The sequence below is a fragment of the Gorilla gorilla genome, chromosome 1 (assembly GCF_029281585.2).
Source record: "Gorilla gorilla gorilla isolate KB3781 chromosome 1, NHGRI_mGorGor1-v2.1_pri, whole genome shotgun sequence".
NCBI lineage: Eukaryota > Metazoa > Chordata > Mammalia > Primates > Hominidae > Gorilla > Gorilla gorilla.
This window is the reverse complement of record NC_073224.2, coordinates 37150031-37169078: the sequence shown is the minus strand read 5'-3', so window position 1 is coordinate 37169078 and position 19048 is coordinate 37150031. Positions and strand designations below refer to the sequence as shown.

At 45.6% G+C, this 19048-nt stretch overlaps 1 protein-coding gene and 1 pseudogene across 1 annotated transcript in view; both read left to right on the top strand.

The window, feature by feature from the left end:
- The window catches only part of CAPN8 (calpain 8), a 73667-nt gene that overhangs the window by 10898 nt on the left and 43721 nt on the right, over window positions 1-19048 (top strand). The window contains exon 2 of the mRNA XM_031015609.3: window positions 207-276. Coding sequence (XP_030871469.3) covers window positions 207-276 — 70 coding nt within the window. The remainder of the gene's footprint in view (window positions 1-206; window positions 277-19048) is intronic.
- On the top strand, window positions 10223-10497 carry LOC101147169 (small nuclear ribonucleoprotein E-like; annotated as a pseudogene).

The window sequence follows — 19048 nt, the reverse complement described above, 5'->3', positions numbered from 1 at the left end:
TCTGTTCACCCCTGGCTGTGTGACTGTGGGCAGGGCTCATCCCCTCTCTGGGCTTCAGAGTCCTCAGCAATAAAACCATGTGATGGGCAGTAGACAATCCTGGGTTTCTTCCAGCTCTGCAACCTGGGACTCTGATGTTCCTTTCCCCAGGCTGCCGCCATCACTGAGCACCTTCTGACTTGTGTTTTGTTCCAAATTGCTTTCAGGAGTTGTGTCCCAGCCCTCAGTTTATCATTGGTGGAGCCACGCGCACAGACATTTGTCAGGGTGGTCTAGGTGAGTAACTGGGGAGAGTCTTATTTGTTTTGGGAGAGGGCGGGTGTGTATGTGTCATGAGTAAACATCAGATGAAGCTGTGAGACTTCACCGAGTGAATTAGGTACCTGATGTGTCCGTCTGGGTTTGTGTTTCTGAGACTGCATTCTTCACTGTGAGTCCAAATGCTGGAACTTCACTGTAGGTCCAAATGCTGGAACTACCTCTTGGCTCCCCCTAATGAGAGATTTTGCCAGTTCATTTAACCACTTTAATGCTAGAGCAAGGAGCCAGGATTACAGGCGTAGAGTAGATATCTGTGCTATACTGTGTTTTTGTTGCAGTTACCTTTAAGTAGACATAATTTGTCCTTTGGAATGGCCATATCTAAGTAATTATGGGCTGTCATAATAAGTGCTTTTATAATTAGTAAGAAAACAGGAATCTTATTTTTGTAGCCAGGCATTCTTTCATAGGCCCGGGATCCTGTAATCAAAAACCTTCATTTCTGAACTTATCATATTCCTTTTAAATTAGGGGCAGTTGAGTTTAAGAAATAATTTCATTTAGTTTTGTAAGTTCTAGCCTCCATTGTCAGAAACTGAGGCTCTCCTTGGTAGCAGATGAGCTTTATTGATCTCCTAAGCCCTCCCGATACCAAGGCTTCACAGATGGGAGTTTCTGCGTTGAACTGGACAATCCTTACATTTTATGGACAACATGGCTCTGAATTGCATTTGAGGGGCTTCCAAACCACCATCCAGTGACAGCTGCAAAATACAGAACCGGAAGTGAAGGTGAAAAAGAAACAAATCCTGCTTACTGAAAATCAGCAAAACAAACAGAAACCTCAGCATCACATGGACCCCCCCACCCCCCAACCCGCCACTTTTTTTTCAGGAGGTTTTCTCTTTTTCTCATTCTTTCTTATTGCAACCAAGAAAGCCCTTTCTCTTCAGCCTGCTGGAAATGTTCATGATTTTGAAAATCACAAGGCATTTTATTTTAAACTCTTCCAATATTCTCTCCTTTAATGAATATAGCAAATGTACCTTAGAAAGAGCTCACAGAGCGTGACGATCAAGCAGCGGGAACGATTCGGGGTGCCGCACCCGAGCGAGTGCCCCGTTGCCTGAAAACCACAGCCTCCATTTCCCGAGCTTTTGTGTGAGGGCTCACAGAGGGGTAGCGTTCTGACCTTTTCTTGTTCTGGATAAGTGTGGTGCCTTTTTACTTCCAGCTCCATGTTTAACCTAATTATGCATGTGTCTCAGGGACACACAACTTCGAAGGTGCCTCAGACAGCTCCTTGTTGGAGATGTTTTAACTTTGGGAAAGGTATTTAATAAGTACCTTTTCCTTGACGGGCTTGGATGGATTTTTCTTTGAATAGTTTTAAGCAAGGAGAAGTGAGGGTTTCCAAAAAGCGGCCCGAGCGTTACCATGGTGAGTGCGCGCTGCCAATGGAGACGGAGGCTGGAAGCACAGGAAATGAACCCAACCAGCTCTCCGAATCCAGCTCACATCAGAACAAACGCAGCAGCCTCTGTGGTGGCTGCCCCGGGGAGCCCAGCCGCTGCGGTGGTGGTTTTTAATTAACAGAGCGGAAAGGGGCTGGGGAGTCCAACCTCCTGAAAGGAGCCAGGTGCAGACTGAGCCTCTGCCAGTAGAAGAGGAGATTCACAGCGCCAAGGCTGTAACCCAGAGCGTCAGGGTGGGGAGCCAGGGGCTGAGTTGCAACAGCCTCTGTGGCCTGAGGGATCTGAGTCAGGGCTGGTCCTGAACAGTGGGTGAATTGTGAGAGATTAAGAGGAGAGATTCCCCACTCGACATACCGTGTGTAGTCCCAAAGAACAAGGGAGCAGCACACAGCACTTGTTGAATTGGGGCCTGATATGGATTAAAGTTTGTTAAATGTTCTGTTGGCTTTTCAGAGTACAACACAGATTGTCATCTGTGTCACCTGCTCTAAGGGTTTCTAAAAAAGATGTTTATATGTATATATATTTTTGAAACAGGGCCTGGCTCTGTCTCCCAGGCTGGAGTGCAGTGGCCCGATATCGGCTCACTGCAACCTCCTTCTCCTGGGCTCAAGTGATCCTCCCACCTCAACCTCCTGAGCAGCTGGGACAGCAGGCACGCACCACCACACCCAGCTAATTTTTTTGTAGTTTTTTGTAAAGACGGGGTTTTGCCATGTTGTCCAGGCTGGGATTTTTTTTAAAACAGTTGATTTGTATAATGAAAATGATGTCTTTTTCATAGAGTTCTGTGTGATTATTTCATCATTATTTTGAATACACACAGTATAAAAATTAAAGCAACTGAAAGGCACCCGGTGAAGTCTGTTTCCCACTGACTCCAGTTGACTCCACTGATTCCATTGCTCACTGCCTTGCAGCCATGCGAAAAATTCCCTCCATGTTTCTTTGTTCAAATTCAAGCAAATCTAAGTACATATTCTAAATATCCCTTCTTGTATTGAAGGCAGCACACTATCAACACTGTTTGGCACCTAGCCATTATTTGGTGTTATTTCACTTAATAAAGTATTTGGGAGATCTTTCCGTAACAGTCTATAAAGAACTTCGTTCTCTGTGAACCATTCCAAGTGTTACACTCTGTCGGATTTATCCTGCCTCCAAAGGATGGACATTTGAGTTATTTTCTCTTGCACTCGTATAAAACACATGGCAGTGGATCTCCTTGTTTGCACTTCATAATGGGTGTGTTAGGCTATTTGCCAGCAGGTCCAAAGTCTGGCTGCTTCTGTCAGGGTGGGCTGTGTGTTGTCCCTTCCTCCCTACTGTCCTTGCTAAGCCAGATTTTCATCCTAAATGTATGAGTCTCTTGGCTACCATCAGAGCTTATGCTTACTTAGAGCCCAGGAGCTGGCTTTTCTTGAAGACATATTTTAGGAAAATAAAGATTGAGGAAGCTGAATGCCAAGGATCCAATTGTTTCAAGTAAATTTTCCTCTAGAATATGACTTTTCTTTGGGCAGCTCAGTCCCTGAAGGAGGACAGTATGATTTTACCTCCATTTAAGATATTAAATGAGTAAATCCTTTGTTGAAACAGCCCTCAAATGAAAGCCCTCCCACAACGCTCAGGCCTCCTGGCACACTGAGAAGGAGAGTTCTTCAAAGTTGCTGTTCCTGGCAATCCCAGCCTTTCCTTGCTCCGTCTTCTCAGTGGAGCCTGTTCTCACCAGGTCTAGCAAGGGCCACCCACACTCAGTGTCCTACTGGAGTGGAAGGAGTCTCAGGGTCGCCCCATGTGGTGATGGAATAAGTTATAATGTGCAGTCCCCTGTGGGTCATGTCTGTGTGTGCTTTTTCCGGTGGATGCTCAAGGGTGCACATCACTCAGGAAACTTCAGGGACCCAGCCAGTCCCTCCACTGCTTGTTCCAGCACAGTCTCTCTCCCTTGCATTTTGGCCTATGCACGTCTCAGAGCATCTTGAGGTCTCTGTGGCCACTGAAATAGACTTTGTCCAATGAATATAGCACCCATTTCTGGCTTTGTGCACCCCCTTATAGTAAGTCATACCCATATATCAACCAGAACTCCTTTGGTCACTGGCTTTCAAAGTCCAACCCAACTATTAATAGCTTAAGGAAAAGGATAATTTATTGGCTCATCCAACTAGATCATGGAAGGGGAACGGCATTGTTGGCCTCAGAGCCTGGTTCCAGGGATCTGAATGTTCCTGGCACACTCTCTGCCCATCTCTCTTCTCTGTTGGTATCTACAGGTTGGCTTCATTCTCTTCCATGGCAGACAGGATCCATCTGGCAGGAAACAGGACGACTAATGATTCCAGACTTTCCCTCAGTATAATTGTAAACCAGCTTTGGTTTTACAGATCTCAGAAAAGGACTGTGATGTTATGGTTTGGGTCTTCTCCCACTCCTTGAGCCAGTTACTGCAGCCAGAGCCGTGGGCCCAGCCTGGGTCAGGGCCCCACTCTAGCTGCTGGGAGCCTCTTGTGACTGGGAACCTCCTCTAAAACCACAGGGAGAACTATCCAAAAGAAGGGGGCATGGCCATGGCTCTGGGCAGAAAGAATAAGGCAGGTACACCCCAACATGTAAATGGAGGGGGATCCCAGGTCTGGCCCAGCCTGCACTCTCCCTCTCCAAGGCCACCTCTGCCCTCTGAGCCCCATGACCCTGGCATCTTTCCGCCTCTCCTAAATCTATCACTCTGCAATGCTCCTGGAAATGCCTTTGCCAAGGGCCCCTCCTCTCTCTCTCTTGATCTACCACTAGCAGTGCCTAATTCAGCATGCACGGGTAGTCTTCTTGGTGCACCTCTGGCCTCTCCACCTCAGTTTTCACAGCTGTAAAGTGGGGATATAATCAAAGCCAGCTGGTCAGGTGGTTGTGATGGATAGAGAGTTGACACTTGGTTCCTTGTCCTCTAGGAAGTGGGGGCTACCGTGGGTGGAGGGGGATGGTAATAACTCTGGGAGTCCTGACTGTGTGCTCCATGAGACTGTCTTACACATCAATATATCCACGGTGCCTGGTACCTAGCAGGGCTCCATAAATGTTTGTTGCACTTTTGATCTGTTGGTGTAAATCCCTGCCTATCATAGTTATTAAATCATTTGAAAACACAGCCTAAATCCAAGCCTTTTTGTATTTTTCATTTTCCTTTGCCAGTATCACTTTTGGCAATTAAGATGGATCAGGCATTTAGAATAAAAATTCCATCCTGAGGTTGCCTATGTGTCTCTATTTCCAAAAGATTTCAGAATTTTATGCAAACCAGCTTGTCTGTATGTCTGTCCCCAGCTTGCTGACACTGCTGGGTGGGTACATTAAGGGGGTTGGAGGTGCTGACTGATCCTTGACAGTGGAAGGATGTCCTGGGAGCAGGTCATGAAGGAGACTGTCCCCAGCCCCTGCTGGTGGCTGTGGGAAAAGGAACACAGTACTCACTGCATCCTGGGGACCCCAGCAGGACTCTCAGAGTAAGCCTGTTTCTCACAGGCTCAGCAGTAACTGCTAACTCTACCTGCCATGCAAGCTCCATCCAGTTCTTACCTGAGTGCATCCACAGGCAGGAAACACTAAGGTGCGGTATCATTTGTGCCTATGGTTGTGAAAATGCAACAGGACTTGAATCGTCTGTATGTGTAAATAGGCCCAGAGGCCACTTGAGCGATGCTACTGTATAAAAGTAGACCTTGGTCTCTGAAAAATGAAATTTGATGCTTGCTGCTTTCAGGAATGGGGAGCAAGATACTTTCTTCTTTCCTAAATGAGGACCAGAGACTTCCAGAATGTAGAAAGAAATTAGAGTGCTTTTTGAATAACACATGCTACTAGGTTTATCCAAACTTTGAATCTAGTGGGTGGCTTATTTTCCATTGGGAGCAGGATTCATGAGTGAGATGAGCTTTGCCTTAAGGGTTTGATAAGTGCTGGGGTTTCTTTCTCTGTCTCCTGCCTTCCCCGTCTATTTTTCACTCTGTCTTATACTCCGTGTGTTTGTGTGTGCTTTTCTCTTCTAACCCCCTTTTCTCTATTGACCTGATTTTTCTCTTCACCTCTATGAAATGGATGTCTTTTTCATTTTTGTTGCATTTATTGAGTTTTATATGCTGTATTTCTGTTTTGTAAAGAGAATAACTGGACCTTTTCATATGTCTCTAAAGGCAAACAAGGAACCAACAGCAACAACCTAAATCCAGTTGCCTTCTCTTCTGCATCCTGCACATTGATTTTCCTCTGTGAGTCCACGCTCCCCCATGGAGCGAGGCCTGGGCTCCTGGAACAGGGGCCTGGCATGCACACCGCTAGTCAGTAACCGGGAGTAGTGTCAGCATCTTTAAGATCACTTTCCTGGACACCTTTTGATCTGTAGCATCCTTCGAGGACTGTGGCAAAGTAAATCAATTCACTAGGACTGAGCAGATACTTTTAATGAGCAGTCAGGGAAGCCTCAGGGAACATAAGGGCCAAATCTACTCATTGATTATGGAGAGCACTGTGTCAGGCCTCCGAGGTGGGAAAAACTGCAGGTGACAGCTCCATGTGGCCCAGGGGGCTTAACTGTGATTCGGGGGAAGTTCACTTTGCTACCCGTGGTGGCTCCTCCACTCCGCGGCGCATCGTTTCCCTCAATCTTGGGTCCTGGTGCTCATCGCCCTCTGGTTTTGTTCCACTAACACCACTTTCCTTTCTACTCTGAACAAAGGGTCCCCAGGACAACCCCTTCCACTTTAATGAGAGTTTGAGGCCGTGGATAACAGGAGGATTTGCACATTGCGCATTATTTCAGGAGCACGAAAGAATTCTGCTTTGCGTGGAGAGTTCCATGAACCCTCACTAACTTAGCTCCTTTCTGTATGACTGCAGGAGATGAAGTACAGTCATGGAAATCAGGGGTGATTTTCATATCACATGACAGTTGCTACAAATATCCAAAACCCCACGTCTGCTCACTGCCATTTCATGATTATGTTGTCTATCAGGCCCCTCTCCAAATCTTTTGTTCAAGACATTAATAGAAAAGCACAGCATTATTATAATTTTTAAAAAACATATTTTGATAACTTTCTGTACAATTGTTTTTTTATGGCCCTATTTTTTGTCTGAAGCATTTGCCAAAGGGGTCCTTCCTGTAAACCAAAAATGTGACCGCAGCAGGTGTCGATCAATTCGAGGTTTTGTTTTTGCTAAGGTTGAGGACACATCTGGGAAAAAGAAACACAAGTCACAGTGGAATCTGTGACCTGTTCTTTTTCCAAAGAGGGTTTTAGGAACTTCAATATTTAAAGAGGAAAGAGCAAGCAGGAGGGAAGAAAGAAAGGAGAGGGTAGGCAGTAAGGCAAGTGGTTACATTCCTGTGAGGCTCTGATTAGTGCTCAGTGAATCTACATTTTACATGTGAAAAGAAGTGGGTAGAGGAAAAATCATTTATGCATTTTTCTTGTGCTTAGTAAATCTGCATTTTACATAGGATAAAGCAAGCCTGTGAAATTACAACTATCTGGGAACAAAAGAAAGGTAGTTTTTGGGCGACTCAATTCCCAAGCTTAACTTTTCCTTTAGCATAATGAGTTTGGGGTCCCAAGATTCTACTTTTCTTTCACAATGCACAGGAAAGGTTAAGAATCCTGCCTTACAGGAATGCTGGGCTCCTTCTGCCAGGGGAGACTTCTTTTTGCCAGAAGAGAATTTTGTCAGTGTTCTCCAGTTTCACCTACTCAGAGGTGACCTGACTATTCCTCACTTTGTAAGAAAAGTGCAAAATTGCCAGTGAGCCTAAGTCCCCAGGAAGACACCCCCTGAACCTTATGAGAGGTGGCAGGTGGTCCCAGGCCAGGGGGTGCTCTCTGAGCTCCAGCTTGGCTGAGCTGCCTGAGGTTTGGGTCTGAAGATCAAGTCCTAGAGTGTTGCTGATTCCTATTTAGAGTGTTGCTTGTTAAAATGAATCTGTTCTGCATTCTAGGGGATAATTATTTTAACACCTTTCACAGACCCCAGTGTTAGGACTTGACTTCACACCTACCAGCTCCGCTCTCTGCCTGTGGCTTCAGTTTTGCAGACATCGTCCCAGGGCCTAAGGACAATTTCTCTATCACAGACTGGCCATGAGTCTTGGGCTTCTTCAGCTCTCTCTGACTTACGAGGGGTACCCTGCTGTCCCGCCTCAGCCATTAGTTTCAGCACATGTGGATGGTTCTTAAAGGGCATAACTAAAAGAGATCTGAAGACAATGCAGTTGATCAAGCATCAGTAATGCAATGTCCCAGTCCCCAAGGCTCAAGGGAGCCTATGCGTGCTCTCTTGGGGATGTGGTTGAAGAGAAAAAGGTGGAGGCAGGCTGGCACAGAAGCAGGAAGGGTGAGGTTACAGGCTGTGTTAAGGCCTCTGTCACATTCAGGGCAGCTCTGGGCATTTACTGGAAGCCCTGGCAGCAGCATCTGGGACTGGCTGGGAGACGTACATCCTCAGTTCTTCAGTAGGCTGGCTCCCGCCATCCAAGGAATAGAGCAGGATGCTCCCAGAAAAGGCTGGTCCTTCTGGAAGCAAGTCCGCACCACCTGCTCATGGGAGAAAGGACAGGTGACGCCCTTCTTCTAAGAGGCCATGAACCTGAGGAATGGAAACAAGTCCCATTTAACAAGTCCTTTGCAGACACTGTTCTCTCTCTAGTGCTTTCTCTTGGCCCTGTGGTTGCTGTGTCACCTCCCTCTTGTCGTCTCAGCTATTCTTGCTGACTTCCGGCTGGGCAATCCCTCACCAGCTGGCAGAAGTGGATTGGATCTTCCCTGTACAGAGTGCAGTCTATTTTCCCCACAGTGCTCCCTGTACCCCCATAGTCACCTCGTAAAGTTACAGGTGGCATTTCTTGCTGGCTTAGGGAATGGAATGAGGCCACTCCATACCTTGCCCCAAACCTGCTCCTTGAAAGTGGAGCGCTTTGGTTTACCCTCTCCCTTTACTTTGCACTTCGGTTTACCCTCTCCCTTCTGCTCCAGGAGGCCTCTTGTGCCTCCCTCAGGGGTCCCATAGGGTAGCTGAGCAGCCCTGGGATGTGTTTCCCAGGCTTCATGACCCAGTACCTGGTTACTTTGGTCTGCATTCTTGCTCAACCTTGGTCCCTGATGCTCTGCCACCTGGGACCCCCAGCCTTGTGCCCTATAGTGGGAGAGAGATCTGGGGATCCTTCCCCAGTTGCATCTGGAGCCCGTTCTGTACACGTATTCAGGACTCAAAAACTGTGTTTCTCCATCATTTAACAGGGAAGTGCCTGGAGTTGTCCCCCCACCCCCTTCAGACTTGGCTTAGGCTCGTATTTCCTCAAATCCCATTTGCTCTGACATGTTTTGCGTGTCTGCTTGGGAGCAGTGTCTCCTTTCTCTGCTGGATCCTGGGTATCCAGAGTTGGAGGGCGTGATGGTTAATATTGAGTGTCAACTTGATAGGATTGAAGGATACAAAGTACTGTTCCTGGGTATGTCTGTGTGGGTGTTGCCAAAGGAGATTAACATTTGAGTCAGTGGGCTGGGAGAGGCAGACCCACCCTCAATCTGGGTGGGCACCATCTAATCAGCTGCCAGCGTGGCCAGGATAAAAGCAGGCTGAGGAATATGGAAGGACTAGACTTGCTGAGTCTTCCGGCCTTCATCTTTGTCCTGCGCTGGATGCTTCCTGCCCTTGAACATCAGACACCACGTTCTTCAGCTTTTGGACTCTTGGACTTACACCAGTGGTTTGCCAGGGTCTCTCGGGCCTTCGGCCACAGACTGAAGGCTGCACTGTTGGCTTCCCTGCTTTTGGGGTTTTGGGACTCGGACTGGCTTCCTTGCTCCTCACCTTGCAGATGGCTTATTGTGGAATTTCACCTTGTGACGGTGTGAGTCAATACTCCTTAATAAACTCCCTTTCACATATACATCTATCCTATTAGTCCTGTCCCTCTAGAGAACCCTGACTAATACAGAGGGATCTAGGGAAGGATTAACTCTGGGGGCCACAACTCTGATGCCTACAGAGGCCACATAAATAAGCAAAGTAGGCCAGGAGGAGGTAACAAGAGAGAGTAGCGGGGACTGTGGCAAACCAGAGAGCCTGCCCTGTGTGAAGAGGAAGGCATCACCTAGCTTGAGCTGGACGTTGCCGTGCAGGAGCTGGGAGACCTTCCCAGACTGCCTTGCATTTCCTAGCGCTCCCCTAGAAACTCTCACTCCCCTCACCCTGCTCTTGTTTCTTTACAGGATTTACAACCACCTGTCACATGCGTTTATTTATTGTTTGTCTTTCTCACTAGCATGTATACTCCATAACATCAAGGATTTTATTTTTCCCCACTGTTGTATCCTTAGGGCCTGGAATACTTGGCACAGACTGAATGCTCAGTAAATATTTGTAGAATAAGTAGAGAGAGAAATTTTGGCCAGATTTTGCAGTTTTTATAAGAAATCAGAAATCTAGGAATTTCCATCATGGTGTACCGTGGTCAGGGCCAGAAAGTGCAGAAAGCTATGATGGAGCCCATCAACCTCACCTACAGATTCTTACAAAATAGATCCCAGATTCAGGTATGGCTCTATAAGCAGAGAATATGTGGATAGAAGGCTGCATCATTGGTTTTGATGAGTATATGAACCTTGTATTAGTTGATGCAGAAGAGATTTATTCTAAAACAGAGTTAAAACAACTGGGTTGGATCATGCTAAAAGGAGATAATATTACTCGGGTACATAGTGTCTCCAACTAGAAATGATCAATGAAGTGAGAAATTGTTGAGAAGGATATAGTTTGTTTTTAGGTGTCCTTTGTCCAATATGAACATTTATTCATATTGTTTTGATTACCCTTATGTTATTACAAGATGACAATAAGTACTGTGGGATTGTTTGTATTAAAGAAATTTTTTAAAAAGGAAATCAGAAGTCTAGATTTTCTAGAAATCTAGAAATCATTATGCTGGCCAGTACTGTACGCGCTGGACAGACTAGATCTGCAAGCAGGTTAGGACGGGTTTACTGTCTTCAGTCTACATCAAGCCCCCACCGGGCCTGAATTATGGTGCGGACCCTGGGGACTTTCTGCATTCCAGTCGGCTTTCACCTGTGATGTGTGTTGAGCTACTGCCAGCTGTCCTCACTTTGGACAAACTGTTTGGAGAAACTCCGTGCTTCTGTAGATGTGCTCCAGGCTTCTGTGCAGTCAGTGGCTTCTGATTGAAAGGCTTTCTCTGCAGTTGCCCTGCCCACCAGCCTGGCCAGTGTCCCCTCTACTACTCCCTTTAAGAGTTTTGCTTCCTTTCTATCTCTTTTCACATATTTTTGCTCTTGGGCATTGTACTCAGGATATTTTCCCAGCCTCAAAGTATCTCGTTTTCTGCTCACAACACCCCACTGGGTTCCTTGGCATTTTAACATTTGAGTTCAGTTCACCTCATGTCAGTATATTTGAGCCTGGAAGACCACCCTCATCTTGCTAGGAGATGCCATTATCCTCTGTTTAATATTTGATGCACTTTAAAGATCTATGTATATTTGGAAACCTCAGGATACCTAGCCCGGAGTTGGAACTGCCGGGCCATTTAGGATCATTTTCGGAGGGGACACTTGACAGTGTGTCAGAGCTGTCCCTAGCAATAACGGTGATGTGCCATTTTTGTATCTCATCCCGTGTATTTCAGCCATGGCTGGAGCTAACAATTGCATCTCAGTGCTCATCTTTTCATTTCTTTCCCTGTTACACCTGGCTTCTAGCATTTTTGTCTTATTTTTGAAACCAAAGAGCATTATAATTAAACTCAGTAAGCAAGCCGCTTTCCCTTGAAACACGCTCTGAGATGTGTTTACATAAGCCTCAAATATATTTACTCAGTGGGTTTTTCTCCCTCTGGTGAATCAATTCCACTTTTATAATTTACTAAGAAAAATGTTTCCCTCTAAGTAGCATTAAAGGTCTGATTTAAAGCTGGAGGTGAGGCAGAAAGTCCTGAAGCTGTTTCATGCCATTGAGTTTTATTCCTTCCACAATCACAGAAACGAGATGGATGAGAATTGGCCTGGTAGGCTTTATAAGCAACTAGGAGGAACTCTGAAATAATCTGAACAAGTTTATTCAGCTGTGAAGAGTTTGCTTGCTTTTTTTTCTTTTTCTTTTTCCTTTTCCTCTCCACTGAAAACTTAGAAGGTAAGGCAAAAATGGCTTCTGATTCAAAGATGACCCACCAGCCTTTCCTGTTCTTTCCTCTGTTTTGAAGTACATTAACTCTCTGGGGTGCTCTGTAGCTCCTGGAAGCCGAAGACCCCCCTGGCCCAGAATAGTCCTCGGCCAGATGTAGTGATGTGTGATAGCTGCCCCTCCCTGAGGAGCTGCCCCCACGCTGCTATCAGGTCTGAGAGGCCCCTTCTGGGTCGTCATGGGAACCAGGAGTGGAGGTGCTGGGAAACATATGGGGGGCAGCAGAAGTGGATTAGTGTGCCTTATTATATGTAGCATGACTCCAAAGTGTTATTTTGAGACTATAAAAATTATAGTTGCCATAAATGAGTCATGTTACCATTGTTCAGAAAAACACCAGTGCTTGGGGCTAATCTTCGAAACTCTTTGTTTCAGAAAAATACCAGACTTGGGGCTAATCTTCGAAACTCTTTGTTTCAGAAAAATACCAGACTTGGGGCTAATCTTTGAAACTCTTAGTGACTTTCTTTCTTGGGTGACCCCAATACCCCACCGTCTGCTGAGAACACAGTACCTGGGGCCTTTTGAGTTTTCTGGGTATCTGTCATGCCCAGGATTGATGTTCTCTATAATCTTGCTTCTAGAACACTGGTAGCTTGCCATCATCCACTCTAAAAGGAGGACGATGTTCTAGTAAGGTGTGCCAGGTTCTTAATTTACAAGTACAGTAGGAGGTGGGCTCACGGTGTTGAATGGTGGTGGATTGAAGTACCGTTGGTTGTGGATGCTTACAGGAGTGAGGGAACATGTGGCTTATCTGACATACTCATTTGTCAGAATCAGGAAGAACTTTCACAGCCTATTTACTCATTTAAATATTTATCAAATGTCTTCTTCATGCCAGGAAACAGCGGAGAACAAATAGGCACTCCTTCCTCTCCTGGGAAAGAAGGCGGGGAAGAGGGTTCCAGGCTGCAGGAAGGAGATGAATAAAGGTCCTTCGGCTAGGAAGTGCATAGCACTGGGGCGGGGACTTGCAAAGTAGTGGTAGGACTGGTGCAAACATGGAACAGTTAGTGCAAAGGCTGAGAGTGGAGAGGGAGGCAGTGGCCAGATCACGCAGGGCTCTGGCACTGTGTGAAGAATTCTGGACTTTATTCCTAAGGGCAATGGGGAATCATGTAAGATTTTAAAGCAGGGCTGTTTATAGCCAGATTTGCTACAGTGTGGAGAGTGCAGACACCAGGAAGAGACAATTGCAAGACAGGAAACCCTCATTATTTGCAGATAACTGGTATTGGAAAGGGACCACTGAAAGTAAAATGGAGGTCCACATTTCTTAGTAAACAGTTTTTTTTTTTTTAAAAAAGCTTGATTAATATCTTACTTTGGAAGATAATACAAAAAATTATGAAAAAGTTTTCATGTGACTTTGTATTTCGTGATACTTATGTAATAATTGCAGTTTTGCGCTAGCTCTTTGAACAAGGAATGAATCAGTTGTTGACTTTTTGAGGGAGAACTCATGCTGAAAAGATGACAAGACAGCAGGATGCAACAGTTTTTGCTTCCTGCTTGAGTTTTGAGGAAGAATCATGAAAACTTTCAAAGAGTTCATTAGTTTCTCCAAGGCCCTCCTTCAATACTTGGACGCTCAAACCATTCCCTTTTCAAGGACCAGTCCTGCCTTGAACCTCAGCAGTTTTCCTTCCTCAGCTGCAAATGCTTTAACTCTGCCAACTTCTTCTTGGTCAGTGGTACTGAAGCAGATCTCCAGTATTACTTTCATCAACTTCATGAAATCCAGCAAATTGAGCAAAATGTTCAGTGTCACTTTGCAACCACCTTGCATTGTATCTGCATGTGAGATTGGCATGGTTGGTAGTTTTAGTGTTTCTAGTGTTAGGTGGGGAGGGATGGTTGGGTGAAAACTCATGAATATTTTCACATCATGACAATTTTGCTTCTTTTTGCAACCTCCTAATTACTGCTCCTGGATGATGACTATTTGGAGAAAGAGGGTCCTTTATAGTCTTACTGGGAGTGGAGGCAATGGCAACAATGTTAGGAAGGAGGATGGGATTTGAGAGCTATTTAGGAATAAAATCAAAAGCACTTGGGAAGCAATTCAATATGAATGGAGTGAGGAAAAGGAATCAGAATGGCTCCTGGGCTTCAGCAACTGACAAACTACCAAACTAGTGGTTCTGATGCCTCAGATGGGAAACCTGGACAAGAAGGCAGGTGGTGGGAGTGAGATAGCAGTCCTGAGTCCTATACCAAACAGAGGGGTGGATAGGGAAGGACACCAGCAACTTCCTGGTATCATTTCAGTTTTTGTTTTCCTATAGGCAGTAGATGCTCAATAAACATTTGTTGATTCACTTGTTTGGGTTCTCTGGTGTTTGGGTTAATTGTATGTTGGGGGATAACAGTGAATAATAAGGAGGTTTATTGAGGGCTTTCTATGTGGCAGGCACTAAGCTAGGCACCTTGCGCATCTTATCTCATTTTTATCTTTATGAGAACCCTAAGAAGTCAGGCTGTTTTATGTTATTGCAATGTAAGGAGATGCTATTTTATGAGGTAGATCAGAAGGTGAACAAAATGCTAGCAAGGGGTGGGGAGAGAGGGTGGTTGGTGGCAATTGGAAAGTGAGGATGAAAAGGGGCTGATGAGAAGCTATGTGTAGGTTGACAGCAGGAGGGACTGTTCCTGAAATTTCTTGCTACCTTTGTACAGAGATCTAGGGCATGTATTTCAAATGATGTGAATGTATTTACTTCAGCTTCCACATGGCACTGCAAGATCTAGGAAGGCAGAAAACTCATCATCTTGCTAGAACTAGTCCTGGCTCTGACACTGCCTGGCCTTGGGGGGTCACTTGAACTCAGGGCCTCAGCTTTACTTGTCTGGCAAGTGGGCATTAAATAGCCACTTTGTCTTGTGCAAAGCACAGGCAGATTCAAATACAGGAAATGTTAAAGGAAAAACTTTAGACAAAATAAATGTGACAAAGTTTATTTGAGCAAAGAAGGATTCATGATTTGGGCAGCCCTCAAAACCAGAAGAGGTTCAGAGAGCTCCACTGCAGCAGTGTGGGCTTTTAGAGGCTGAATATGGAAGTAAGACAAATACAACACATTTGATTGATTACAGTGGAAAGACTGGTTTTAGAGGTTAGTTTGTGGTTTCTGATCAGTAAAGTCTCTAGTTTCATTTTACTGTTTGCATTGGGCTTTGGCTTGCTTAGGTAAAAACTTACAGTGGTGTAGCTTCCCCAGCCTGATGGCTTCCCAATTAAAATGATTGTAACAGAAGGCACTCTCCTTGTGCAATACACTGATGAGGGTGTGGCTTATGTGATTTCAACTCTTGGAGGGTGAAGGGCTGAGCCTATAGTACATTTTTTTCTCATCTGCATTTTCTAGGAACTTACCCTGTCCAAAAGCCATCTTGTTAATCTACTTTATTTTATTTTATTTTTTTATTTTTTGAGATGGAGTCTTGCTCTGTGAACCAGGTTGGAGTGCAGGGGCACTATCTCGGCTCACTGCAACCTCTGCCTCCCAGGTTCAAGCAATTCTCCTGCCTCAGCCTCCCGAGTAGCTGAGATTACAGGTGTGGGCCACCACGTCCAGCTAATTTTTGTATTTTTAATAGAGACAGGGTTCCACCATGTTGGCCAGGCTGGTCTCAAACTCCTGACCTCAGGTGATCCACCCACCTTGGCCTCCCAAAGTGTTGGGATTACAGGCGTGAGCCACCTCACCTGGCCAGATTAACCTACTTTAATTCTACATTAGCAGGATTTATTGTGGGCAACTTCCAGATGTGCAAGATCCATTAGGCTGAAGTACATTTGTAGGTTCAAAGAAGGTGCAGAGAACGATTGCTTTAAATCTGACTCAGCGCAGGCAGGTGGTAACGGGGTGAGTGGATTAGGACAGAGCAGGGCCCCAGCATAGGGACTCATGTTTCTAACTGTGTGTGTGGGCTTCTGCCTGAGATTATTTCCTTTGGTTCTATGTTGTTTGTTTGAGGCAGGGTAGGGACCACAGAGCCTGGGGTGTCAGCAGAAGCCCCTGCCTACGATTCCTGGAGGCACTGAAGGTCCTCTTTTGTCCTGAATATGGAAAGGCCAGGGAATTGTTCCTCATCAGCAAAGAAGCAGTTGCTTATTGGGAGAGATTATACTCAGCCGGGGAGAGAGAAGCTGGTTTACCCACGGGGGAACATTAATCAAGATACTCCAGAGGCACTCTAAAAATATCATACCTGCTGTTACATATACAGTCATGTGTATCTTTGATATCTTTTATATCCTGATGTCCTCTCTAGCCAACTGGAGACCACACACACACACACACACACACACACACACACACACACACATACCCCATACAGTCTTCCCTCGGTATCTGTGGGGTACTGGTTCCAGGATCCCCAGGAATATCAAAATCCACAGATGCTCAAGTCCCTGATATGAATGATGTAGTATTTGCATATAGCCCATGCATATCCTCCCATATACTTTAAATCACCTCTGGATTACTTATAATACTTAATACAGTGTAAATGTTATCTAAATAGTTTTTATATGGTATCATTCAGGGAATCATGATAAGAAAAAAGTCTGTACATGTTCAGTACAGACAAAACCATCCACTTTTTTCAAATATTTTCAACCTGCAGTTGGTTGAACCCATGGATATGGTACCCATGGATACAGAAGGCCAACTGGAGATATATACAGATATCCCTAAACATTTCGCTTGTTACAAGTAAGTCCTTTTTGCTCAGTATCAGATGATCTTGCACAGTAAACTGTGAGGTCCAAACTCATTTTACAGATTAGAAAACTGAGAATCCTAGGAGTCAAGTGATTGCTGCCAGTCACTCAGCAGGCAAGTAAGGGTCCAGGGCTTTGAACACAGGATTTCTGAGTTCAAAACCTGTGCTATTTCTACTCTACTAAGTTTGTAGCCTTCTCAAGGGCAGAGATGGTGTTCTTTAGGTCTCTCTTGTCCCAGTGTCCTGCAGATGGCCCCGCACATGGTGATGCTTGGCAAGTGCTGGTGAGTGATGATGGCATACAGGAGCTACCCCTTAAGCCAGAAGGGAGAGGAACTCCAGGAGGGTTGGAGGCTGGTGCAAGATGGGAAAGATTTACTAAGTGATTCTAAGAGGACAGGAACTTAAACAGAGGATCCTGCTAGGATGCTCAGGAGTAGGAACCTGGCTGACTCATTCACTCCCCAGTCCCATGTCACCTGGTCAGACTGCCCAGGTGCTGCTGCTGGATGGTGATGGGAATCAGGGTGACAGGAGCAGGTGACAGGAGCAAACAGGAGTACTGAGGATGCTAACAGGTCATGGCAGAGCTGGAGCCAGGCGTTACCAGGGCTGGCAGGCATCTGTGCTCCAGGGCTAGGCTGGGGGAAAGGGCAGAGGTGGAGTATGGCTACAGATAGTGCTAAGGCTGCAGGATGGGGGCACTGGAGACCCAGTCAAGCTGGTGTCTGCCAGGTTCAGAAAAGTCTAGGTTACCTCTGGTCACAGTGGGTTGGCATCTGTATCATTTGGAGGGAATGAAGAATGGTATAATTACACGGCTTGCGGGAGGTCAAAAAGTCAGTCTCTCAAATCCAGGCAGACCTGAGTCTAACCATGATATACGCGAAGTCTTCAGAGAGGTGAGTGTCAGAAGGTAGGGGAGATGAGGCTCTACTTGAGGCATGGGGAACAAACTTGAGAAGCAAGTCAGAGCCTTCCTTTGAATGCCAAAATTTGATTTTAGCCAGAGAAGGCAGAAGTGGGAGAAAAAGGGGGGAAACAGAAAGTGGGTCCCAGAAAGCTTTACTAGTGACAGGCTACTCAAGGTCTGAATTTTCAAATAATCTTTGATACAATTATACTGAGGTGAATTCAGTCAGTAAGAATTTTATGCTGGGGTCTGTGAGAACCACCAGGCCCACTGTCTGCCTCCAGGCAGCTTCCAAGTCTAGCCAGAGAGATGGGAATTGTCAACAAAGCAAATAGAGTCAAAAGTCAACGTGTGGGTCGACTCTGAGCACACTGCCTATGAATTAGCCCTGCTCCGCAAGGAGTGGTTAAAAAAAAAAGTCAGTGTGTGTATGTGTGTGTTTGTGTGTGTGTGTTTTAAGGTAGTCAAAATGGCATGAATCAAACGCCAAGGGCTTCAAAAGGCGTGTTCCCCAAGTGGGGGAAGGGAGGCTCTGTGACTGCTTCGTGGTAATGTACAGAGCTGAAATAGCTCCCTGTGTATAAAAACATTTAGAGCAGCCTTCTGTGGAAGAGTAGGCTAAGGATGCCTCAGCTGTGATAAAATATTGAAGACAGATTTTTAAAAAACAAGCATATATTAGCAGGGTCAAAATCTTTACATTACACTCAGATGTGCAATCAGCACAGCATTCATTATTTTGCTCAACTATTCTCAGCTTGCTGAGGAGCCCCTGTTTCCATTGACCATGAGTGGGAGGGAAACATAAACTAGCCGATTAAAGGTATTATGCCTCTGCCTGTTTCAAGTTCTTACCTCTCTTGGATAAATATTGCTTTCAATTACTCTATTTGAGTGGTGCTATAGACTGAATGTTTGTATCTGTCCCCCCTCCCGCCATTCATATGTTGCAATCCTAACATCCAATATGATGATATTAGGAGGTAGTGCCTTTGGGAGGTGATTAGGTCATGAGAACAAAGCCCTCATCAATGGGATTAGTGCCTTTATAAAAGACGCCCTAGAGAGCTCCCTCACCCCTTCTGCCGTTTGAGGACACAACTGGAAGACAGCCATTTATGAACAAGGAAGTGGGCTCTTGCCACATATCAACTCTGCTGGTGCTTTGATCTTGGACTTCCCAGCCTCTAGACTTGTGTTGTTGTTTCTAAGGCATCAAGTGTATGGTATTTTGTTATAGCAGCACGAATGGACTAAAACAGGTGATTTCTCACTTTGTAAAGTCTGGTTCCTCCCCCACCATCCTAGGATGGCACCTGGATATAAGGAAGGCCAAACAATGTCCTCCCACCAATGAGAGAAGCCCGCTAGTCCTTACGTACCCTAGTGCTGACTTATGGGTCTTTGCTGGCCTCCTGGA